The 25,806-nt window shown below is 44.4% G+C and overlaps 1 protein-coding gene across 3 annotated transcripts; it reads right to left on the bottom strand.

The window, feature by feature from the left end:
- Positions 1-1,242: 1,242 nt before the first annotated feature.
- MRPS21 (mitochondrial ribosomal protein S21) lies at positions 1,243-22,029 on the bottom strand. Of its 3 annotated transcripts, none has more exons than XM_066377342.1 (3): positions 21,994-22,029; positions 21,421-21,535; positions 1,243-1,551 (listed from the first exon to the last, which is right to left on the bottom strand). In XM_066377342.1, exons 2-3 carry the CDS (start codon positions 21,501-21,503, stop codon positions 1,371-1,373), a joined length of 264 nt encoding a protein of 87 aa, XP_066233439.1. In that variant the 5' UTR covers positions 21,504-21,535; positions 21,994-22,029; the 3' UTR covers positions 1,243-1,370. The 3 variants fall into 3 exon arrangements, with proteins under 3 accessions (XP_066233439.1, XP_066233442.1, XP_066233440.1); XM_066377345.1 differs by lacking the exon at positions 21,994-22,029 and adding an exon at positions 21,962-21,982; XM_066377343.1 differs by lacking the exon at positions 21,994-22,029 and adding an exon at positions 21,758-21,921.
- Positions 22,030-25,806: the final 3,777 nt, after the last annotated feature.

Here is a 25,806-nt window from a genome sequence, read left to right as displayed (position 1 = left end):
CTAAAGAAAAGAGGGAAAACCAGCCCTGGCCAGTTGGCTCAGCGGTAGAGTGTCGGCCTGGTGAGTGGAAGTCCCGAGTTCAGTTCTCAGCCAGGGCACACAGGAAAAGCAACCATCTGCTTCTCCACCCTTCCCTCTCTTCCTTCTATCTCTCTCTTCCCTTCTTGCAACCAAGGCTCCATTGAAGCAAGTTAGCCTTGGTGCTGAGGATGGCACCATGGCCTCTGCCTCAGGCGCTAAAATGGCTCCAGTTGCAATGGAGCAAGGGCTCCAGATGGGCAGAGCATCGCCCCCAGTGGGGAGGCCAGGTGGATCCAGGTCCAGCACATGCGGGAGTCTATCTCTTTGCCTCCCTGCTTCTCACTTAAGAAAAATTTTAAAAAGCCTGACCAGGCAGTGGCGCAGTGGATAGGGTGTCAGACTGGGACACGCAAGACCCAGGTTCGAGACCCCAAGGTCACCAGCTTGAGCGCAGGCTCATCTGGTTTGAGCAAGGCTCACCAGCTTGAGCCCAAGGTCTTTGGCTTGAGCAAGGGGTCACTTGGTCTGCTGTAGCCCCCCCTCAAGGCACATATGGAAAACAATCAATGAACAACTAAGGTGCCGCAACGAAGAATTGATGCTTCTTATCTCTCTCCCTTCCTGTCTGTCCCTATCTGTCCCTCTGTCTGTCACAAAAAAAAGGGGGGGGGGGAAACAGGCATGAATGTTATATTTGTTTTAAGCACTCCTTTGGGCAAGGATTCCAGCACTCTAGTCTGGTTGATGGGTATTTCAGAGGCAGAATTTATTCTAAATACATTCCTTCCCTTCTTTTACCTAACAGTTGGGGTGCAGTTCAGTCAACAGTAACACATACTTTTCTAATGATAAGATCTCGCTTTGTGTTTTATAAAAATTGGGTAGGAAATGGTAAGTATATTGCACTACACTTTAGAAAATTTCCTTACTTCTTCTAGACTAAACAAATTTATATATATCACATAAAAATCTACCATTTTAACCATCTGAGTGTGCCATTCAGTGGCATTAAGTACATTCACACCATATGTAACTTTGTAACAACCACCCATCTCCAAAACATTCTCACCTTCCCAAATTCAAATTCTGTACCCATTAATGTTAGACAATAATTCCCCATTCCTCCGTCCTAACCAGTCCGTGGCAACGACTACTCTTCCCCCAGACTACTTTTTGACTCAGTTTATCTTTCACAGTAAGAGAGGGTCCAACACTAACCAGTGGGATTGTTTCTATACATGATTGAGTTTATTGCAAGAAATGGTAAGAGAAAATGGGGTTGCACAAAGACAAGAGGTGGACACACCACTGGATAGGGGTTTTCCTACAGGGCCTACTATGCACAGGCCTCAGCAGCCTTGCCATGGATCCGCTCGGTTCTTTCGCATCAAAAAGTTGATCTTGCGAGTCATTTCCATGTTATAGATCCTTCGGCAGGTTTCATAGCTTTCCCTCTGTCGCCGGCGGCAAGGCTTCTCATAGTACCGGCGTCGCCTGATGTCCTCAATGAGCCCATCCATGGTGAGGATTCTGTATTAAGACAGGCAATAAAGTTAGAAGTGTGGGTTCATTATTATTCCTTTCCAATTTTACAGATGACCAGAAGTCAACTGACCAAACAATTGATGTTTATAAAAATTAGGGTGTGATGGTGGTGGTATAGCATTAACTGCCTAACTATAAAAGCAGGGGGGATAAAAAACAATTAATTACATAGTCCTTGCTCCTGGAGAGTTTATAGTCAGGGCCATGTTCTCAACCTTTATTCTACCACGGTATGCCTGAGGGATATGACACAGTCCCATAAGAACAGTGGCTCCCTATGGCAGTGATTCTCAACCAAGGGGTCGCTTCAGAGTCTTCACATGGGTGAGTCATTGCAGTAGCCAAAAAAGAAAAAAATTCACTGGAGGTGATTCCTACTTGGTCCTTAGTGGAGAATGTAGTTCCATCCTTATTGTGTTTAAAAACTGATACAGCAGAAGTCTGTAGGTCTGAGAAATCTCCAGGTCTACTTAATACAGGGAAAGAAGAGGCTTCATCACGCCAGTGATACAAATGGGAACATTAAAATAAAAGCCTCACCCATCATTTTTCCAGGTACCACATGCTCCAACCCACTATGTTGCTGACTACTCCCTGAACACACTCTATTATCAAGTCTTTACTCGTGCTTCTTCCTCTGCCTAGAATGCCACCTTCAACTCCCAGTTGCCAACCCTCAGATTGTAATTTTCCTCATCTTTTTTATGCCAAACCCAGTTGTCACCTCACCACAAAGCTTTCTCATCACCTTTAATTAGAAAAAATAATTTACTTTATTGTAGACCCACTTAGCAATTATTTCGTTTTACCCTTCCATTAGTGACTTACACAAACATTTCCCTCATTAGACTAAAAATCCCCAGGTTGGCTCAGCGGTAGAGCGTTGGCCTGGCGTGCGGGGGGACCTGGGTTCGATTCCCGGCCAGGGCACATAGGAGAAGCGCCCATTTGCTTCTCCACCCCTCCCCCTCTCCTTCCTCTCTGTCTCTCTCTTCCCCTCCCGCAGCCAAGGCTCCATTGGAGCAAAGATGGCCCGGGAGCTGGGGATGGCTCCTTGGCCTCTGCCCCAGGCGCTAGAGTGGCTCTGGTCGCGGCAGAGTGATGCCCTGGAGGGGCAGAGCATCGTCCACCGGTGGGCAGAGCATTGCCCCTGGTGGGCGTGCCAGGTGGATCCCGGTCGGGCGCATGCGGGAGTCTGTCTGACTGTCTCTCCCTGTTTCCAGCTTCAGAAAAATACAAAAAAAAAAAAAAAAAAAAAATCCCCAAAGGCAGAAACTACATTTTTAAAAAACAGATTTCACTTATCCATTTTAGAGAGAAGAGAGAGAGAGAGGGAGGGAGGAGGGGGATGAGGAGCAGGGAGCATCAACTCTCATATTTGCCTTGACCAGGCAAGTCCAGGGTTTCAAACTGGCAACCCTAGCATTTCAGGTCGACGCTTTATCCATTCTGCGCCACCACAGTTCTGGCAGAAACCACATTTTATTAATCTTTAAATGTCCATAAAACTGAGCTCAATCTGTTTTCCTCTGCCCTGACCCCTGCCAATTCCTTGAAATGCAGTTTATCCTACTGTATTTTTAAAAAATTGAATCCATCAGGGTGACATTAGTTAACTTAATTATACAGGTTTCAAGTGCCCTATTCTACAACACATCTCTGTATACCATATATCACATGTTCATTGCCCACAAGTCAAATTCTTGTCCATCACTATTTATCCCCTCCTATTGGATTTATAACACGCCAACATCAAACTCACCTCTTTGTTTTCACTGAGCCAAGAAAATATTGATGCTTATTCTATAACCTAACTAATCCCTCGGCTCCTGAGAGCTCTGGCTCCCATCTATAATTTGTCTTCCTCTCAAGCCATCATCAGTTGATCCTGAGATCTGGAGGCACCTGCTGCTGCTGCCCTCCATTCCTGGCATTGTTTACATGGCCCCATTCCTGCTTTCCCTGCCCTTTCATTACATGTAAAAAGTCACAAACACAATTGGTGATAAGATTGAGACATCGCTATTATAATTGGAAGGGGGATATAATAAGAGAAAACTCCAGCTACTTCTGCCCAGTAGGAAATCCTATTTATTACCACTATGTTATATTAGGAAGCCCAAGATAACAACAATAAATTGAACATGAATTTGAAAAGATTTGCGCTTTGGGTAAATTACACCTGTGAATAGAAACAGGAGCCACTATACCTATGGGATCCTCTCCCAGCCTCTTGTTGTTTAACATGGAGAATGATTTGTAGGCTACTCTTTAGTATTTGTGTAAATTAGTTTATCTAGGTTTCAGTGGCAGAGATGGGAATCAAAGGAATCCTATCCTGCAAACTCCCAAAAGCAGAAGAAACAGATAATTTGGGTTCTGCTGAAAACACTGTCATGCCTAAAAGTCATGTGGACCCAACACTAGTCTTATAATAGAGAAGTAAGTCACCAAAAGACTCACTCAGTATCTTGGCCCACAAAAGGTCTCCTTTGCTGGCTTTCTTCCTCAATTTACCTTTAAATATTAGTATCCCTCCAGATTCTGACTGTAAACCATTTAGTTTCTGGCTAAACATAATTTCCTTAACCTCTACCAGTGAGCCTCAACCACGATGCACAATTGAACCACTCCATACATAGTTTTTAAAAGGTACTGATGGGGCCTAGGCCCCATTCCTCAGATAGTCTGACTTAGTTGGTCTGGAGTGGTGTTTTTCTTTTTTTGTGTGAGAGACAGACAGACAGGAAAGGAGAGAGATGAAAAGTATTAACTTGTAGTTGTGTCACTTTAGTTGTCCATTGATTGCTTCTCATACATGTCTTGACGGGGGAGGGGTGATCCTCCAGCCGAGCCAGTGACCCCTTGTATACTGCTCACAAAAATTGAGGGATATTTCAAAATAAATATAAAGCGATTAAAAAAAGAAGCATTTTATTTTATTTTATTTATTTATTTTTTTACAGAGATAGAGACTGAGTCAGAGAGAGGGATAGACAGGGACAGACAGACAGTAACGGAGAGAGATGAGAAGCATCAATTATTAGTTTTTCATTGCGCGTTGCAACACCTTAGTTGGTCATTGATTGCTTTCTCATAGGTGCCTTGACCACGGGCCTTCAGCAGACCCAGTAACCCTTTGCTGGAGCCAGCGACCTTGGGTTCAAGCTGGTGGACCTTTCCTCAAACCAGATGAGCCCGCACTCAAGCTGGCGACCTCGGGGTCTCGAACTCGGGTCCTCTGCATCCCAGTCCGACGCTCTATCCACTGCGCCACCACCTGGTCAGTCTATTTTATTTTTTATTAAACAAGAACATCAGAAAAGCAAACAAATCAAAGAAAGTTGTTTGATTATGCAAATGAGATGCAAAACCAACTTTAATTTCATTGGTGAAAATACTATACAAAAGGCTGAAAGTACTGGAGTATCAACACGTTCCCTGATCCCCTAATTTTTGTAATTACTTATTTATTTTTATTTATTTATTTATTTATTTTTACAGAGGCAGAGATAGACAGGGATAGACAGACAGGAATGGAGAGAGATGAGAAGCATCAATCATTAGTTTTTCGTTGCGTGTTGCGACACCTTAGTTGTTCATTGATTGCTTTCTCTTATGTGCCTTGACCGTGGGCCTTCAGCAGACCGAGTAACCCCTTGCTGGAGCCAGCGACCTTGGGTCCAAGCTGGTGAGCTTTTTGCTCAAGCCAGATGAGCCCGCACTCAAGCTGGCGACCTCGGGGTCTCAAACCTGGGTCCTTCCGCATCCCAGTCCGACGCTCTATCCACTGCGCCACTGCCTGGTCAGGCCCTGATCCCCTAATTTTTGTGAGCAGTGTACAAACCAGTGACTTTAGGTTCAAGCCAACAACCCTTGGATCATGTTGATGATCCTGTGTTCAAGCCAGTGACTTCACACTCAAGCCGGCGAGCATGTGCTCAAGACAGCAACCTTGGGGCTTCGACTCCGGGACCTCAGTGTCCTAGGCTGATGCTCTACCCACTGTACCACCACTGGTCAGGCTGGAAATGTTTTAAAAGACTCCTAAATAAGTCTAATGTAGAGCCACAATTGAGAACTGATCCAGACACTTTTTTTTTAAGATTAAAAATTATTTTTATTGATTTTAGAGAGGAAGGAAAAGAGAGAGAGACATTGGTTTGATGTTCAACTTATGCATTCATTGGCTGATTCTTTTTTTTTTTTTTTCCCATTGGCTGATTCTTGTATGTGCTCTGACATGCAATGTTGGCATGTTGAGACAACGCTCTAACCAACTGAGCTACTCGGCCAGGAAACAGACACTACTGACCCCTAAATCTTGACTGCTAACCCCAATTTTATCTGAGAGCTAGACTGTAATTTCCAACTGCCTCAAATCCTACAAAAAGCAAATTTATTGTCTCCTCCTAAAATCCATTCCTCCTTCTCTGTATTCTGGGAATAATACCACCAGATACAAAAGCTAAAAACCTCAGAACATTCCTAGACTAGGCTTTCTCCTTTACTTCCTACATCCACAGTTACCATATCCTATAATTTTCATATCCTGAAATAGTTCTTAGATCCCTTCCTTCTCTCCTTTCCTATAGCCACAGCTCTAATTATGATCCTTATTATCTTGTACCTGGATTACCGAAATAATCATCCCACTGGTCATTTAATCAATAAGTATTTACAGAATCACAACTCTGTACCAGACACTGTGTGAAATGCTAAAGATAGAAAAATTTAGACATGTTTCCCTGCCCCAGAAGTCTAGTAGAAAAGACAATTATACAAGAGTTACAAGAGTGTAGGTACACATAAAGGAAACGTTGCTATAGAAGCACATAGGAGAGGCACTTGATCTGAACTTGACGATGAGACAGCGATATGAAGGCTTCCTAAACTTATTTGAATTGTGAAAGGTGCCTGACCAGGAGGTGGCGCAGTGGATAGAGTGTAGGACTGGGATGCGGAGGACCCAGGTTCGAGACCCTGAGGTCGCCAGCTTGAACACGGGCTCATCTGGTTTGAACAAAAGCTCACCAGCTTGGACCCAAGGTCGCTGGCTCCAGCAAGGGGTTACTCGGTCTGCTGAAGGCCCGCGGTCAAGGCACATATGAGAAAGCAATCAATGAACAACTAAGGTGTCGCAATGTGCAACGAAAAACTAATGATTGATGCCTCTCATTTCTCTATGTTCCTGTCTGTCTGTCCCTGTCTATCCCTCTCTCTGACTCTGTAAAAAAAAATTAAAAAAAAAAAATTGTGAAAGGTAAGTACTATAGGTTGCCCTATTTCCATTCTCCTTCCCTACACCAATTACTGTACTAAAACATAAACTGGATCACATCACTCTGATGCAAAACAATCTTTCCCAACAGACAAAATGCAATCTAAGCCAGTGGTTCCCAGTCTTGCCTGCACATTACAATCACCGAAGGATCTTGCAAAAATTTCACCCACTAGGCCACACTCCAGATGAACTACATCACAAGGGGAGAGAAACATGGTGATTCCAATGTGCAGCTAAGTCTGGGAACTACCAGTGTAAGCCTGAACCTCTAAATATCTGAGCTTCACCCTATTTCTCTAGCTTTATCTTTAATAACTTGCCCTTATTAAGCCCACCTATGCCCAGTCACAATGAACTAGGTTCAGTTCTCCAAACATAATACATATCTATTTAAAAAAAAAATTTTTTTTTTACAGTGACAGAGAGAGTCAGAGAGAGGGACAGACAGACAGGAACAGAGAGAGATGAGAAGCATCAATCATCAGTTTTTCGTTGTGACACCTTAGTTGTTCATTGATTGCTTTCTCATATGTGCCTTGACCGTGGGCCTTCAGCAGACTGAGTAACCCCTTGCTCGAGCCAGCAACCTTGGGTCCAAGCTGGTGAGCTTTTTCTTTTTCTGTTCAAGCCAGATGAGCCCGTGCTCAAGTTGGCGACCTTGGGGTCTCAAACCTGGGTCCTCTGCATCCCAGTCCAACGCTCTATCCACCGTATCACTGCCTGGTCAGGCTACATATCTATTTTTTATCTTTGCTCAAGATGTTCCCTTTACTTGGAATATCATTCTTTTCTTTTCCCGTTTTATAAAATCCTATCTATATTTCAAAAACCTGATTCAGGCCTGACCTGTGGTGGCGCAGTGGAAGGAGCATCGACCTGGAACGCTGAGGTTGCCTGTTCTAAACCCCGGGCTTGCCTGGTCAAGGCACATGTGGGAGTTGATGCTTCCTGCTCCTCCCCCTTCTCTCTCCTCTCTAAAATGAATAAATAAAGAATTAAAAAAAAAAGAAGACTGAATCAGTAGTTATGTCTGTAAACTGGTCCAGTTGAAATTTATCATTCCTTCCTTCTGTTCCAAAGCATAGCAGTTCTCAATTTTTAGCATGTAGCAAAGGAAAACTTATTAAAACACATTGCAGGGCCACCTCCAGTTTCTGATGCCAGTCTAGGGTGGAGCCCAGGAATGTGCATTTCCCTTCTTTTTTTTTATTCAGTGAGAGAAGGGGAGGCAGAGAGACAGATCCTACATGTGCCCTGCCTGAGGTCCACCCGGTAAGCCCACTAGAGCAATGCTCTGCCCATCTGAGGTGTTGTTCCATTGTTCAGCCACTGAGCTCTTCTTAGAGCCTGAGGCAGAGACCATGGAGCCATTCTCAGCACCTAAGGCCAACTCGCTCCAATTGAGCCATGGCTATAGGGGAGGGGAGGGAGGAGGAGAGAGGGGGAGACACAGAAAAAGAAGCGAGAGGGGGAGGGGTGAAGAAGCAGAAGGGCGCTTCTCCTGTGTGCCCTGACCGGGAATTGAACCCAGGATGTACACATATAGGGTGGATGCTCTATTATTGAGCCAACCGGCTAGGGCAGGGGTAGTCAACCTTTTTATACCTACTGCCCACTTTTTATCTGTTAGTAGTAAAATTTTCTAACCGCCCACCGGTTCTACAGTAATGGTGATTTATAAAGTAGGGAAGTAACTTTACTCTATAAAATTTATGAAGCAGAGTTATAGCAAATTAAAGCATATAATAATAATTACTTACCAAGTAGTTTATGTTGGATTTTCACTAAGTTTGGCAGAATAAATCTTTATAAAACAACTTACTATAATTAAATCTTTTTATTTATACTTTGGTTGCTCCACTACTGCCCACCGTGAAAGCTGGAATGCCCACTAGTGGGCGGTAGGGATCAGGTTGACTACCACTGGGATAGGGTAAGAATGTGCATTTCTAACAAGTTCACAGGTGATTTTGCTGCTGATGGTCCAGAGAGAACCAATGCTGCAGCACATTATTAATGCCTCTTTTAAAGTGTTGATCAGATAATATTATATTTAACTATGTGTTGATTTTTATCTCCCTTAAGGGGTTGTGTGATTCTTAAGGTTAGGGAGTAAGCCTTTACCAGTAAATACAGTGTGTCTGTAAAGTCATGATGCACTTTTTTTTTTTTTGTATTTTTCTGAAGTTGGAAACGGGGAGGCCGTCAGACAGCATGGTGCACTTTTGACTGGTCTCAGGAAAGCAACAAAAGACGATAGAAATGTGAAATCTGCACCAAATAAAAGGAAAACTCTCTCAGTTTCATACCTATTCAGTGCAGTTCGATGTGGGCTCACGCACAGATTTTTTATGGCTCCTTAGGTAGCTATCCCGTATAGCCTCTACAGACTCGTCACTGACTGATGGCCTACCAGAACGGGGTTTCTCCACGAAACTGCCGGTTTCCTTCAACTGCTTATCCCACCAAGTAATGTTATTCCTATGTGGTGGCGCTTCGTTATAAACGCGCTGATATTCACGTTGCACTTTGGTCACGGATTCGAATTTAGCGAGCCACAGAACACACTGAACTTTCCTCTGTACCATCCACATCTCGACTGGCATGGCTGTGGGCTGCTCCGTGTATACACGGTGTTACACCATCATCTGCGCATGCGCACATGCTGCCACATCATCCTACAGCAACTGGGAGGGTTTTCCTTTTATTTGGTGCAGATTTCACATTTCTATCGTCTTTTGTTGCTTTCCTATGACCGGTCAAAGTGCACCATGACTTTACGGACACATTGTATATCACAAAAATGAATATCAGAACTCGGTGGTTGGCAAACTGCAGCTCGAGAGCCACATGAAGCTCTTTGGCCCGAGTGTGGCTCTTCCACAAAATACCACATGCAGGCGCTACCTCGATAAGGAATGTACCTACCTATATAGTTTAAGTTTAAAAAATTTGGCTCTCAAAAGAAATTTCAATCATTGTACTGTTGATTTTTGGCTCTGTTGACTAATGAGTTTGCCAACCACTGCAGTTTAGGTGGGTGACAAATATCCACAGCTCAAGGGATTAAGTGACTTTATACTAGACACAGTTCTTGGGAATACTGGCTCAGAAAGCGTCAATAATATTACCTTTATTAAGTTGGCACATTAGATTTTTTATAGCATTTTCACACCCATGATCCTAATTACAATCCTATGAAATTGATTAAGCAGGTAATGTTGTCTCTTTACAGATCAGGAAACTGAAATTTAGGGAGGCTGATCTGCCCAAGATCACAAAGTAGAGCTAAAAGTAGAATTCAGTTATTTTGTGCTGTGCTCCACAATAGTATTCTAGTTCTCAAACAAAAAACCGCTGAGGTTCAGAAGACAAACTACTGCAGCACACATGAGCAAAGGGGACAATGAAGGAGGAAAGAGCTGGGCTAGGCTCCTTAATTAGAGTAAAGAGATGAAAGCCAAGAAGACATGATCCAAACACCTAAGCATTTACTTCTGTCTAGACCTTGTTTATCATTTAATGAAGGCTACTTTTTGCACTAGACACTAGTATATTAGAGAAAAAACAAAAAAGTCCCTAAAAATAAAAAGTGAGTATATAAGATAAAAAGGAAAAAGAGACTACTGGATTTGGGAAGAGACAAAAAAAAGAGCAGAGACCCATGGACCTTGGCTGGTTGGCTCAGCAGTATAGCATCGGCCCGGAACGTGGAAGTCCTAGGTTCGATTCCCAGTCAAGGCACACAGGAGAAGCGCCCATCTGCTTCTCCACCCCACACCCTCTCCTTCCTCTTTATCTCTTTCTTCCCCTCCTGCAGCCAAGGCTCCACTGGAGCAAAGTTAGCCCAGGCACTGAGGATGGCTCCGTGGCCTCTGCCTCAGGCACTAGAATGGCTCCAGTTGCAGTGGAGCAATGCCCCAGAGGGGCCGAGCATTGCCCCCTGGTGGGCATGCTGGGTGGATCTCAATTGGGCACATGCAGGAGTCTGAGTGCCTCCCTGCTTCTAATTTTGAAAAAATTACAAAAAAAAAAGAAAAGAACAGAGACCCCTGGATATGACTTCAACTAAGAAGAGGAGCCTACTGGAATGACAGTTTAAAATAGGATGAAAGAAAACTGCAAAGGGAGGAGGGAGATTGGACACATACTCAAGTATCCTACTGGAGTTTCAAAAGGGGTTTGAAACAGAGTGATCATCTTACCAAGTAAATGCGTCTGTGATGAGGCAAAAAAGTAAGACAAGAAAAAAGTAACAGCCTGACCAGGCGGTGGCTAAGTGGATGGAGCATTGGACTGGGATGCTAAGGACCCAGGTTCGAGACCCCGAGGTCACCAGCTTGAGCACGGGCTCATCTGGCTTGAGCAAAGCTCACCAGCTTGGTCCCAAGGTCGCTGGATTAAGCAAAGGGTTACTCGGTCTGCTGAAGGCCCCCGGTCAAGGCACATATGAGAAAGCAATCAATGAACAACTAAGGTGTTGCAACGAAAAACTGATGATTGATGCTTCTCATCTTTCTCTATTCCTGTCTGTCTGTCCTCATCTGTACCTCTCTCTGACTCTCTCTCTGTCTCTGTAAAGAAAAAAAAATTAAAAAAATAAAAAAGTAACAAAAGAATATAAGAATGGAGGAGCGGTAAGAATGAAAAGATCGGTGGCCCCCAACATAATTATGGGGCTTCTAATGGCGTTCCCTGGATAGTTCTAACTCCTGAATGCAGATCAAATACATTCCAAGATTCCAGGTGGGGATTCCCTCTCTTACTCTGTACTTTCTAGTTATCCTAAAAATAAAAAAAACCACAACCTCCACCAACAGATTATCTTCCAATGTTTGATTTCCTATGGTAGAGGCATCTACTCAACACATCTATAATAAGGATACAGGAAGAGCTTTTCAGAACTCAAGAAGTAAACAGAGAGGGTGTTACTAATGATGTTTCAGCTTTCAACGGTAGTTCAACAACTAGAAGACTTAGAGTGCAAACAGATCAGCCTTGAGATCAGGAACCTGGCAACATAACACTGAAGGAGAAATCAGCTGCCAGTTTTGGTGAAATTCAACGGATTATATAAAAGAAGCTGGGGAAGGTTGGGGGTGGCAGACTCACATGTCTGTGTAGTTAGCCTACATCAGGACCAATGTGTACGCAGAAGGACTCAATGGGCCCAGAAACATAAAAGGGGTTATTTGGGCATGTGTCCAGTGTGCTTGCCTTTCCTTGCTTGGGGGCCAGCCAGGGCTTCCTAGCAACCCCCACTCTCTATCTCCTCATCCCCAGGGCACCAATGAGGGCCCTTGGTTATATAACAAACATTTTGAGGATGTCTCACTGGGCAGACAAGTAGGTTGTTTCCTTTGTAGACTGCCTCTGCCCTCTACAAATGCTCAGGTTTTAACCACTTCCCTCTCCTCTCATTTGCTCTTTATCTACTGTTGTAATTAGACCACAGGACATGCAACTTATTTTTAAACAACTAAGTATCAGAAAGCTGAGAGAGATAAGGAGACACCTGGGATGTAATAGATAATGTGCAGAAAAAGGTGGCCAGAGAGAGGACATTAGGGAAAAGCAGAGAAACAGAGGTAAGGAAGAGTGCATCAGAGAATACTGTGGCTAACAGACAGGAAGACTGGGACACTCCAGAACCTGCTCACTCAAATCTGAGTGCTTAGAAGTCCTTGCCTAGAAAATTATTCTAAGAGCTAAATAATAGAGATTAAAGTATCACTTTATTTCCTGAGGCTAAAATATAATTTATGGGCCATACATCTAACACTCCAAGATAAAAAGGAATAGAAATGTCTAAATTGACAAAATAGCCTGACCAGGAGGTAGCGCAGTGGATAGAGTGTCGGAATGGAATGTGAAGGACCCAGGCTCAAGACCCCAAGGTCGCCAGCTTGAGCGCGGGCTCATCTGGTTTGAACAAAGACCCAAGGTTGCTGGCTTGAGCAAGGGGTTACTCGGTCTGCTGTAGCCCCCCGGTCAAGGCACATATGAGAAAGCAATCAATGAACAACTAAAGTGCCACAACGAAAAACTGATAATTGATGCTTCTCATCTCTCTGCGTTTCTATCTGTCTGTCCCTATCTATCCCTCTCTCTGACTCTCACTCTGTCTCTGTAAAAAAAAAAAAAAAAAAAAAAAAAAAAAAAAAATTGACAAAACAAGTATCCTCCCCCATAATAAAAATCACCGCCACAATGCTTGCCCCACGCTGGCTCCTTCCAACCCCACGCTCTTCTTGCCCTACTTCCCTAGGTAGTCCCAGCCACAAAGTGTGAATTTTCTAAGTTTATACAAAAGCCTAAAAGAGATCATCCCACCTCAGGGCCTGAGTCTCTGAAACCTGAATCTCTTCATTTATTTTTCTATCTAACCACTCCTCTTCTGATTAAATTCTTTTCTTTTTAAGTAATGTAAACTGGTTTCCCCCAAGCCTATTCCTAAAAACCTATTGGTGTTTCAATCCCTGTAGTGAAGAAAAAGTAATGCTACATTTCTTAACTAGGATTCCCGACAGAGTGCCAAGAGTACTATACAGAGATAAAAGTCTCTGAATAAATTTGATGCATCTACCTGGAGCACCAATTTTAACTTGAGTGTGGGTGAGGGTGCTAGTCCTAAAACAGATATAAGGGCAACAAATAAAAAAAATTCACTTAAAATTTTATTTAAAAAAAGAAAATAAAGAGAGACTTCAAAGACATTCTATGCTTGCTTATGGTGGCAGAACTCCTATACAAACATCGGAGGTTCAGTTCCAAGTCACCGCAATAAAGTGAATTCTGCAATAAAGCCAGTTGTAATCTTTTTGCTGGTGGAACATCTTGCTTTGTTTGTTAAAAAACAAACAAACAAGCAAGCAAACACCTATAAAACACAATAAAGTGAAGTGCAATAAAACAAGGTAGCCTGACCTGTGGTGGCGCAGTGGATAAAGCGTCGACCTGGAATGCTGAGGTTGCCGGTTCAAAACCTTGGGCCTGCCCAGTCAAGGCATATATGGGAGTTGATGCTTCCTGCTCCTCCCCCCACTTCTCTCTCTCTCTTCTCTAAAATTAATAAATAAAAATTAAAAACAACAACAACAAGGTACACTTGCGTTTCCTTCATTTTCTGCTGTTAAGGGTACTCTGGTGGAAAGCTTTAACAAATACTTAAGTAAGGAACAGATAGAAGATAAAAGGAACAGTTATATTCATTAAGTAAACATTTACTGAGAGCTTTCTATGTGTCAGACACTTTGGTAAATGCAAAGGATATACAAATGAAAAAGCACAGATCTCTATCCTTAAGAAGTCTACCGCAATCCTGGCTGAATATTAAAATCTTATGGGACAGTTTTGGTTTGGGTTTTTTTTTTGTGAGGCAGGGAAAGAGAGACAGAGAGACAGTAACATCGAGCTGATCCTGTATGTGACCTGACTGGGGACTGAACCAGCAACCTCTGCACTTTGGGATGACACTCCAACCAACCAAGCTATCTGGCCAGGGCTCAATTTTTTTTTTTTTTTTTTTTACAGAGATGGAGAGTCAGGGAGAGGGACAAATAGGAACAGATAGACAGAAATGGAGAGAGATGAGAAGCATCACTCGTTAGTTTTTTGTTGCGACACCGTAGTTGTTCATTGATTGCTTTCTCATATGTGCCTTGACCATGGGGCTACAGCAGACCAAGTAACTCCTTGCTGGAGCCAGCGACCTTGGGCCCAAGCTGGTGAGCTTTGCTCAAATCATCAGATGAGCCCGCGCTCAAGCTGGCGACCTCGGGGTCTCGAACCTGGGTCCTCGGCATTCCAGTCCAACGCTCTATCCACTGCGCCACCGCCTGGTCAGGCCAGGGCTCAATTTTTTATTTATTGATTGATTTTTAGAGAGACAGAGAGTGGAAAGGAGAGAGGAGAGGAGGGGGAAGGAAAGCATTCACTTGTTGTTCTCAGTTGTACATTCACTGGTTGCTTCCTGTATGTGCCCTGACCAGGGATAGAACCCACAACCTTGTCGTTTTGGGATGATGCTCTAACCGACTGAGGTAACTGGATAGGGCTTCATGGGACAGTTTTAAAAATGCTGCTGGTCAGATGCTGCCATCCAGACTCTGATTTAGTCTCAGGGTGGGCCCTGGCAGCAAAAATTTTTTTAAAAGTTTCCCCAGGTTAGTCTAATTGACAGTCAGGGTTGAAAAACCACATGGTCTCACAATGACCAGTCTCCTGCTGTTTCTGATTTTTACAAAAACCTTAAAAGAAGTATGAAGCACCACGGCCAGTTGATTAGAGCATTGTCCCCCCGTGCACAGGTTGTGGGTTAGATCTCCAGTTAGGGCATACACAGGAACAGATCAATGTTTCTCTCTTTCTTTCTCCCTCCTTCCATCTCTCTAAATTCAATTAAAAAGAAACAAACAAAAAAGGCCCTAGTTGGGTTGTTCAGTAGATAGAGTGTCGTCCTAGTGCATAGAGGTTGGGAGTTTGATCCCCAGTCAGGGACGAGATACAATCAATGAGTACACGACTAAATGGAACTACTAAGTAGAACAAGCTGATGTTACTCTCTCCCCTCCTTCTCAGGTCAATGGGAAAAAAACAAAAAGAAGTGTGGGGTTGCTGTTTAACAAAAAGGAGAAAGAGCCTGATCAGGCGGTGGCGCAGTGGATAGAGCGTCGGACTGGGATGTGGAAGACCCAGGTTCGAGACCCTGAGGTCTCCAACTTGAGCACAGGCTCATCTGGTTGGAGCTAAAGTTCGTTGGCTTGAGCCCAAGGTTGCTGGCTCGAGCAAGGGGTTACTCGGTCTACTGAAGACCTGCGGTCAAGGCATATATGAGAAAGCAATCAATGAACAGCTAAGGTGTTGCAACACACAACGAAAAACTAATGATTGATGCTTCTCATCTCTCCGTTCCTGTCTGTCTGTCCCTGTCTATCCCTCTCTCTGACTCTCTGTCTCTGTAAAAAAGAAACATACAAAAAACAAAAAGGAGAAAGAACAGCTTTGGTAAGATAGCTCAGTTGATTAGAATGCTATCCTGATATGTAAAGGTCAGGGCACGTACAAGAAGCAATCAGAGTACACAACTAAATGGAACAAACAGTGGATACTTTTCTCTCTCTCCCTTCCTCTCAAATCAATGGAAAAAAATTTTTTTTTAAAAGAACAAAAAAAAGAAGTTTAGAGATATTTGAAAATAGCCTAAGAACAAGGTCTGAGATGGTGCCAAGCCAGATGCCATTTAAACAAATGAGCCTCACCTTCTGACATTTATTTATTCTTCCCTCACCTACCACCCACCTAAGATCAATCAGGAAGAATTTTTATTTATTTTTATTTATTTTTAAATAAGAGGAGGGGAGATGGACAGACTAGCACATGCACCCAACTGGGATCCACCCAGCAACCCCCATCTGGGACCAATGCTTGAATCAACTGAGCGCCTGAGGCTGATGCTTGGACCAACCAAGCCACTGGCTGCAAGAGAACAGAGACAGAAGGGGCAGAGGGAGGCGAAGAGAAGCAGATGGTCACTTATGTGAGCCCTGACTAGGGATCAAAACTAGGATGTCTACATGCTGGGCCAATGCATTATCCACTGAGCTAACTGGACAAGGCCAAGAAGGATGTTTAGGTAAAATAAAAAATGCTTGATCAGGTGGTAGCACAGTGGATAGAGCATTGACCTGGGACACCGAGGCCCCAGGTTTGAAACCCAGGTTCGAGCTTCAGCACAGGCTCATCAGCTTGAGTACAGGGTCACTGGCTTGAGCACAGGATCAATGACATTTTCCCAAGATTGCTGGCATGAGGAAGGGATCATTGGCTCTGCTTAAGTTCCCCCACCCTCTGTCAAGTTACATATAAGAAGCCATCAATGAACAACTAATGTGAAGCAAGTTCGAGTTGATGCTTCTCACTTTCTCTCCTCTCTCTCTAAAAATAAGGGGGGGGGGCCCTGGCTGATTGGCTCAGTGTGGTAGAGCAGTGGTCCCGCATGGGGATGTCCCGGGTTCGATTCCCTGCACGATTCTCCAGGGCACACAGGAGAAGGGTCCATCTGCTTCTCCATCCTTCCCCCTTTCCTTTCTCTCTGTCTCTCTCTTCACCTCCCGCAGCCAAGACTCCACTGGAGCAAAGTTGGCCCGGGCGCTGGGTATGGCTCTGTGGCCTCCGCCTCAGGCACTAGAATGGCTCTGGTTGCAACAAAGCAATACCCCAGATGGGCAGAGCATCGCCCCCTGGTGGGCCTGCTGGGTGGATCCCGGTTGGGCGCATGTGGGAGTCTGTCTCTGTCTCTCTGCTTCTCACTTCAGAAAAATACAAAAAAACAAAACAAAAAAAGGAAAGAAAGAAATGGTTGGTTAAATAACATTGCACCACAAATTGTTTCTAGTTTTTGTCAAAGTAGCTAATTTCCTAAAAACAAACTTCTTGCCTTTGTATTATTTGTACTTTAGGACTGGAGGACATGAGGGATATCAAAGCTAAGCCTTTGAAATTTATTTTACCATCAAGTTAGCAGCTAACCTTTAGCATCCCTCAATAATAATACAAACATCTCAATCACTTTGACTAGAAGACCCACTTAAATCCACCAAAATAGCCCTGGCTGGGTAGCTCAGTTGGTTAGAGCATCATCCCAATACACCAAGGTGCAGGTTCAATAGCTGGTCAGGACACATACAGGAATTAACCAGCCTTACCAGGCAGTGGTGCAGTGGATAGAGCATAGAACTGGGATGTGGAGGACCCAGGTTCAAATCCCGAGGTCGCCAGCCTGAACGCGGGCTCATCTGGCTTGAGCAAAAAGCTCACCAGCTTGGACCCAAGGTCGCTGGCTCAGGAAACGGGTTACTTGATCTGCTAAAGGCCCACGGTCAAGGCACATATGAGAAAGCAATCAATGAACAACTAAGGCGTCGCAAGGAAAAACTGATGATTGATGCTTCTTATCTCTCTCCGTTCCTGTCTGTCTGTCCCTATCTATCCCTCTCTCTGACTCTCTCTCTGTCCCTGTAAAAACAAAACCAAAAAAAACCAAAACCCAATCAACAAATGCATAAATAAGTGGAACAACAAATCAATGTCTTTCTCAAATCAACAAGTAAATTAAAAATTAAAAAAAAATAAATGCATCAAAGTACATCACACTTTAAAAGACTTACAGGGAGCCTGACCAGGCGGTGGCGCACTGCAGAGCGTTGGACTGGGATGCAGAAGGACCCAGGTTCGAGACCCCGAGGTCGCCAGCTTGAGCATGGGCTTATCTGGTTTGAGCAAGGCTTACCAGCTTGAGCCCAAGGTCACTGGCTCAAGCAAGGGGTTACTCGGTCTGCTGAAGGCCCGCAGTCAAGGCACATATGAGAAAGTAATCGATGAACAACTAAGGTGTTGCAACGTGCAACGAAAAACTAATGATTGATGCTTCTCATCTCTCCGTTCCTGTCTGTCTATCCCGCTCTCTGACTCTCTCTCTCTCTGTGTCTCTGTAAAAAAAAAAAAAAAGAAAGAAAGACTTACAAGGAGAAGGCAGAAAAAAGGTTAAGTAATCTGTAAGACTTTCTTCCCCCAGATTTTTAATTTTATTTTATTTTATTCATTTTTAGAGAGAGAGAGGGAGAGACAGAGAGAGAGAAGGGGGGAGGAGCTGGAAGCATCAACTCCCATATGTGCCTTGACCAGGCAAGACCAGGGTTTCGAACCAGCGACCTCAGCATTTCCAGGTCGATGCTTTATCCACTGCACCACCACAGGTCAGGCCTCTTTCCCCAAATTTAGCATTATAGTTCACTAGCTAATTCACTACAGAGTCTGTAAAGACATCAATTTTGTACTTCCAATCAGGGGTAGAAAAAGGTCAAGACATCTCCACCCTCTCACAGACATGCCACTAGAAGGCCTAAAAAAGGAGAGGTAGGAATGAACAGCGATAGAAAAAAAATAAAATAGGGTAGCTTACCACCCAGTATGTAACGGATTATTTTTACTCGTAATCTAAGTGTCAATGCAAAGGGAAAAGCTTATGCCCAGGGATATGTCTGGCATGCGCAGACACAGAATGAAGAAATGGGACTGACCAACCACCAAATCATTTTATTTATTTATTTATTTATTTATTTATTTATTTATTTATTTTCAGATTTCTTTTGTGTGTGTGACATAGAGACAGTCAGAGAGAGGGACAGATAGGGACGGACAGACAGACAGACAGGAAGGGACAGAGATGAGAAACATCAATTCTTTGTTGCGGCTCCTTAGTCATTCATTGATTGATTTCTCATATGTGCCTTGACAGGGGGCTACAGCAGACCGAGCCAGCAACCTTGGGCTCAAGCTGGAGAGCCTTGCTCAAACCAGATGAGCCCATGCTCAAGCTGGCAACCTTGGGGTCTCGAACCTGGGTCCTCTACATCCCAGTCTGATGCTCTATCCACTGTGCCACCTCCTGGTCAGGCAACACCAAATCATTTTATTTATTTATTTTTTTTGTATTTTTCTGAAGCTGGAAACGGGGAGAGACAGTCAGACAGACTCCCGCATGCGCCTGACTGGGATCCACCCGGCACGCCCACCAGGGGGTGATGCTCTGCCCCTCTGGGGCATTGCTCTATTGCGACCAGAGCCACTCCAGCGCCTGGGGCAGAGGCCGAGGAGCCATCCCCAGCGCCCGGGCCATCTTTGCTCCAATGGAGCCTTGGCTGCAGGTGGGGAAGAGAGAGACAGAGAGGAAGGAGAGGGGGTGGGGGTGGAGAAGCAGATGGGCGCTTCTCCTGTGTGCGCTGGCCGGGAATTGAACCTGGGACCCCCGCACACCGGGCCGACGCTCTACCACTGAGCCAACTGGCCAGGGCCACCAAATCATTTTAAATGTCACACAGATCATCCTGAGCATACAACTGCTTGTCATTTATATACCTTCTGACAGTATCTTTGCCCGCATTTACTGCGTGGTCTTCTGCCATCCAATCACACCTAGAACTTTGCTAAGAACTAGATTTTTCTCTCATTTACCCTTAGTCATCAAGAACACCACCAAAATTTAAACCCAGTAAATAAAGATTCCTAACTGGAAAATGACTACTATAGGTAGCTCTCCATTTCTAGAGAAACTAGTAAATAATCTAGTAACACAGAGCAAACAACACTGCACTAGAAAGACGTGTGTTTTACACCCCTCTCCTCCACCATTCAATAATTTTGTGACCAAGAAATGTAATTTTATCTTCCTCGACTTCCTTCACTTGTAGAATAAAGCTACCACCTTACTGGCCTTAAGGTAGAGGGCTACCTCAATTAATCTCTTAAGATTTCTTTCATACAATTCTTTGATAAATTCAACCGAACAAGCATTTGTTTCTCCAAACTCTGCTTCACACTAGAAAGAGAAAATGATGAATTAGGCATGTTAGAAAGTACAAAGCTTTACAACTGAGGGAACACTAAGGGACTATTTGCTTGAGAAACTACAGTGGTAAGGCATTCATCAGTAGCATTCAAAACATTTCAATACAGCTCCTCCATTCCAGCCAGTTCATTTCCATCTCTGTTTCTGCTCAGGCTGTGACCTTCCTCTGAACCGGTAACAATTTTCATCTCTTGTTTGCTTCTCCAAGGTTCCAAGTTCGAATTCTATTAACTTTGTCCCCTACCAATCCATCTCTCAGTTTTCTTTTTTTGTTCTTTTTACAGTCAGAGAGAGAGATAGAGAGGGACAGACAGACAGGAATGGAGAGAGATGAGAAGCATCAATCATCAGTTTTTCATTGCGACACCTTAGTTGTTCATTAATTGCTTTCTCATATTTGCCTTGATCCAGGGCTACAGCAGACTGAGTAACCCCTTGCTCAAGCCAGCGACCTTGAGTACCTGACCAGGAGGTGGCACAGTGGATAAATGACAAGCAGTTGTATGCTCAGATGATCTGTGTGACATTTAAAATGATTTGGTGTTGCCTGACCAGGAGGTGGCGCAGTGGATAGAACATCGGACTGGGATGTGGAGGACCCAGGTTCGAGACCTCAAGGTCGCCAGCTTGAGCTTGGTTTGAGCAAGGCTCACCAGCTTGAGCCCAAGGTCGCTGGCTCGGGCTGCTATAGCCCCCTGTCAAGGCACATATGAGAAATCAATCAAGCCAGATGAGCCCACGCTCAAGCTGGCAAGCTCGGGGTCTCGAACCTGGGTCCTTCCGCATCCCAGTCTGACACTCTATCCACTGTGCCACCTCCTGGTCAGGTACTCTCCCTCAGCTTTCTATGCATGGTCTATGTTCTTGCTTTCTGGTGACTTGATAACTTGATTTTCCCTTTGGGCTCTATCTAGGGTTCTATTTGAAGTCTTTTCAGCTTCATCATCAAAGGGATGATTGCGGATAAATAAGCTTCGTGCAGTTAGGTTTGAGAACAACTTCACCGTGAAGACAGTAAACTAGAGGACTGAAAAGTCTCAAGGTGTGAACACCTAGGCTGGCACTGGTTTGAGAATAATGTATGACAGGGGATATGAGAGATCAACCACCGCATTTCTCAAGAGAGTTGCCGTAGGCATGATTCTGGTCCCTTAATAGTTACCTGTTTAGGGTCCTGTATGCACCTTCCACGTTTCCGTCCTGCACCATCACAGTCCTGGCAATGAACTTCAGATGGTTTGCCATGACCTTGGAATTAAGTCTTCACTCTACAAGACCTAAATGATGATGGAGAAAGGAGGAAGAAAATATAGAGACCCGGTGTGAAAGAGAAACACAACGAAATACACACTCTACCACATGGTTTATTCAGTCCCTGGGTATGCAACGTGATCAAGAATAAACAAGGCGGGCACGTGCACGTTCTCGGAGCCTACAAATCACACGCGAATCATTAGCAAGACTCCTTCGTTGTTGTTTTCTGCCAATACAAACCCTACCGCAAGGAAGCACAGCGATGGCAGCAGGGCGTCAGTACGCTGACCAACGTGTCGGGCACCGAGGCCCGGGCCGCGCCACAGACACCCCCCACCCATGACTGCTCGCCGCTCCAGGAGGGCTGGAGGGGGAGCTGGAAACGTGGTCTCTCTCGGTCTGCAGGAAAGGGGACGACTGCGCGCAAACGTGCCCTCCCGCCGCACTACCTTCCTTCCTTGCCCTAGAACCAGCTCCTCACCCTGGACGCAGCTACCGCCCAGACGGCTCGCAACCGGAAGCGGAAGTACGTCATCGTCGCGCCGCACGGAGAAACCAGGGATGAATGGAGAGGAGCTGTGCAGAAATCGGGGCAACGTTCTTTCTGGCCGGGGTTGCCGGCTTTTCCAGCGGCCCCCGCCAGGGCCTTCGGCCCAAGACTCCGCATCTGACAAAGCAAAGTACTTGTTGCCTAAACTCCCCGCCAGCAAGTCCCTTGCTTTCTCAGAGGGTCGTGGTCCTAAGGCTCCCGAGATCAGCTCGATTCCGTAATCCTTAATCCTATTAAATCTTTAAAAGATATTTAAGCCATTTTTTTTTTTGGAAGGAAAATGAGAGAAATAGGCGAAGCACCTGAGCATGCTTCCTGTTTTCTTATCGTAAAGGACATGGATTCTTTGAGATTTACTCTCGGGATGAAAAACAGCGTCATCTGCCTAAAAACAAAGGAAAAGAACATACCATGAGTTTCTGTAACATAATCTTGCTAGTCGCGTCACTAAATAATTGGGAAACACCTACAAGGTTTAGAATGGACGACTCATTTATGTCATTTTCCTCCTAGTGAGATCTAGAGAACTATCTTTTTATTTCTCACTATGGAAACAACTTCCCTTTTATTTGTATATTACTTCTACATATCCATTTATGGTTATTCACATAAGTTCAGATCTAGTGACTACTGGAAAATAGTAGGGAAAGACTCACAGAAAATAGAATGTAGGTCTAAATCAGGTACTTGTGCAATAAGGTGTTTTGAGTACCTCGCCTAAAACAGGCATATACACACACACAGACGCAGCCTCATCAATTACGCTAATTACTTCAGAGTGAGCCAGGCTCAAAATACCAAAATAGACTTAGACTAGGACATTATGCTTATCAATAAAATTTTATTGAATGCCTACTCTGTGCCAGGTACTGTTGATACCATCCACTGCCTCTTGGACCCCCAGATAGAAGACAGTATGTCGACATAAAAGATGAATAATAAAACGGGTAGCATATAATAAATGCAAAGTGGCCCTGGCCCGTTGGCTCAGCGGTAGAGCGTCGGCCTGGTGTGCGGGGGACCCGGGTTCGATTCTCGGCCAGGGCACATAGGAGAAGCGCCCATTTGCTTCTCCAGCACCCCCCCCTCCTTCCTCTCTGTCTCTCTCTTCCCCTCCCGCAGCCAAGGCTCCATTGGAGCAAAGATGGCCCAGGCGCTGGGGATGGCTCCTTGGCCTCTGCCGCAGGCGCTAGAGTGGCTCTGGTCGCAGCAGAGCGAAGCCCCGGAGGGGCAGAGCATCGCCCCCTGGTGGGCAGAGCGTCGCCCCCTGGTAAGCGTGCCGGGTGGATCCCGGTCGGGCGCATGCGGGAGTCTGTCTCACTGTCTCTCCCCGTTTCCAGCTTCAGAAAAATACAAAAAATAAAATAAAAAAGAAAAAAAAATAAATGCAAAGTAAGTTGTATAGGCTACAGCATAATATGGACAAAAATCACTCAACTAGAAGTCAGGATATCTGGATTCTATCCATATTCTGGTATCAGGCATATAACATTGAACAAGTCACTTGAACCAGTAGTCTGCAAACTACTGCCTACAGGTCAAATCCAACTCCACCTCTGTTTCCCTTTTTTTTTTTTTTCTTTTTCTTTTTTGCTAGAGACAGAGAGGGACAGAGAGAGGAACAGATAGGAAGGGAGAGAGATGAGAAACATCAATTCTTCATTGCAGCAGCTTTGTTGTTCATTGATTGCTTTCTCATATATGCCTGGAAGGGGGGCTACAGCAGACTGAGTGACCCCTTGCTCAAACCAGGGGCCTTGGGCTCAAGCTGGTGAGCCTTGCTCAAACCAGTTGAGCCCGTGCTCAAGCTGGCAACCTCGGGGTTTTGAACCTGGGCCGTCCGCATCCCAGTCAGATGCTCTTACACTGTGCCACCGCCCGGTCAGGTTCCACCTCTGTTTTTATAAGTATACCTTTTTGGAACATAGCTGTGCTCATTTGTTTATATAAGTATGGCTGCTTTGAGCTACAATGGCAGACTTGGATAGTTGCAACAGAGACATATGGTTCAAAATGCCTGAAATATTTCCTATCCGGCTCTTGCTGACCCCTGACTTAAACTCCCAGTCTATTTCCTCATCTGTAAAATAGGACCAGTATCTGCCCTCAATCACACAAAATTTGCCATGGGATTTAAGTGAGATAAAATATTAAAATACCTTGAAAGAAAGGAAGGGAAAATGTAGTATTTTTGAAGGACTACTATATATCAAATCCTGTTCTAATCATTTTGTGGGCCAAAGCCTGAGCCTATATATCATATTTAATGGAAAGAATTGGGAAAAGGACTTGAATTAGTCATTGAAAGAAGAGCAGGGTTTAGTTAACAGAACCAGGGAAGACTGGGCAAAGTGAACAGCATGAATGTGAGTTTAGAGGCAAAAAGGCTCACAGTGTTCAAGGACAAATAGAAAAACTGGAACAGAGGGATCATACAGGGGAGCAGAGGGAGAGATAGAGATATTGACTAAAAATTTTGGACTTTCATCTCAAAGCATTGTTGAACCATTGGAGGATTTGAATAGGGAATGACATACAAAGCACTGTCTGGGAAAATTGAAGGGATTTGAGGTAAGAAAGGCTATTGCTAACGTCAAAGTTTAGACCAGAGAGGTGGCAATGTAATGGATGGGAAGAAATAGATTTTAAGAGATATTCCAAATACAGTATAAGAAAGGATTTGGTGACTAAATGACATCAAGTTTTAAGCCTAGTTATCTGAAAAAATGATGGTAGCATAGATAGCACTAACCATAGAGAAACAAAGCAGAACAGAACATCTTTAAAGATAACATTTTGATTGGTTAGCACTGGAAAAAGCACCAGGCTATAAACCAATCATTCTGTTCCACACATTGTGTTCTTGCACAAGAACCTAAGAAACCTAAGTTTCCTTATCTATGAAATAAAGGGGTTGGAGAAGATACAAATGGTACCTCTTGGCTCAAAACTCCTGAAGTTTTCAATGTTTTTAAGTGTTAGTAATATGTAAATAGAAACTCTCCAGCAGAAATTTAGACATTCAGTATGTCAACCCAGGGGAAAGATTGTGACTGGTGATGAAGTTTTTGCAGTTTTCTAAAATTAAGGTAATAATTAAAGCCATGAAAGAAGATAAAACCTGTAAGTAAAGGAATGCTGTCAGAGAAGAAATAGCCAACATGTAAGCCTAGGGGAATATCCTCTGGAGTGGGAAGAAGTGGGGCCATTAAGAGTTATGAAAGTTGTTGCCAGATATGTAAGAGGAGAACTAGGATAGGGTTCTGTCATGGGATCCAAGGGAGGGGAATTTCAGTAGGCAACATCAAATGATACAGAGAGCATGAAGTACATAGCTTTTGTAAAGGCCCACTGGACCTAGCTATTGATTGGGTGGAAGCTACACTATAATACTCTGATTCTGTGAATTTATTTGTGACTTGGGAAGATGCAGTAGAGTGCTCGTGGAAGCTAGACTGCAAGAGGTTAAGGACTGAGTGGTAGAAAGGAGTCAGAAAGAATACGATTAGACTACCCTGTCAAGAATGATGGAGCCTAACCAAGCAGTGGCACAGTGCATAGAGTGTCAGACTGGGACGCAGATGACCCAGGTTTGAAACCCTTAGCTTGCCAGCTTGAAAGTGGGCTCATCTGGTTTGAGCAAGGCTCACCAGCTAGAGCCCAAGGTCGCTGGCTTGAGCAAGGGGTCACTTGGTCTGCTGTAGCCCCCCCACCCCGCCCCGGTCAAGGCACATATGAGGAATC

This window comes from Saccopteryx leptura, chromosome 3 (assembly GCF_036850995.1).
Source record: "Saccopteryx leptura isolate mSacLep1 chromosome 3, mSacLep1_pri_phased_curated, whole genome shotgun sequence".
Lineage (NCBI taxonomy): Eukaryota > Metazoa > Chordata > Mammalia > Chiroptera > Emballonuridae > Saccopteryx > Saccopteryx leptura.
This window is presented reverse-complemented; position numbering and strand designations above follow the sequence as displayed.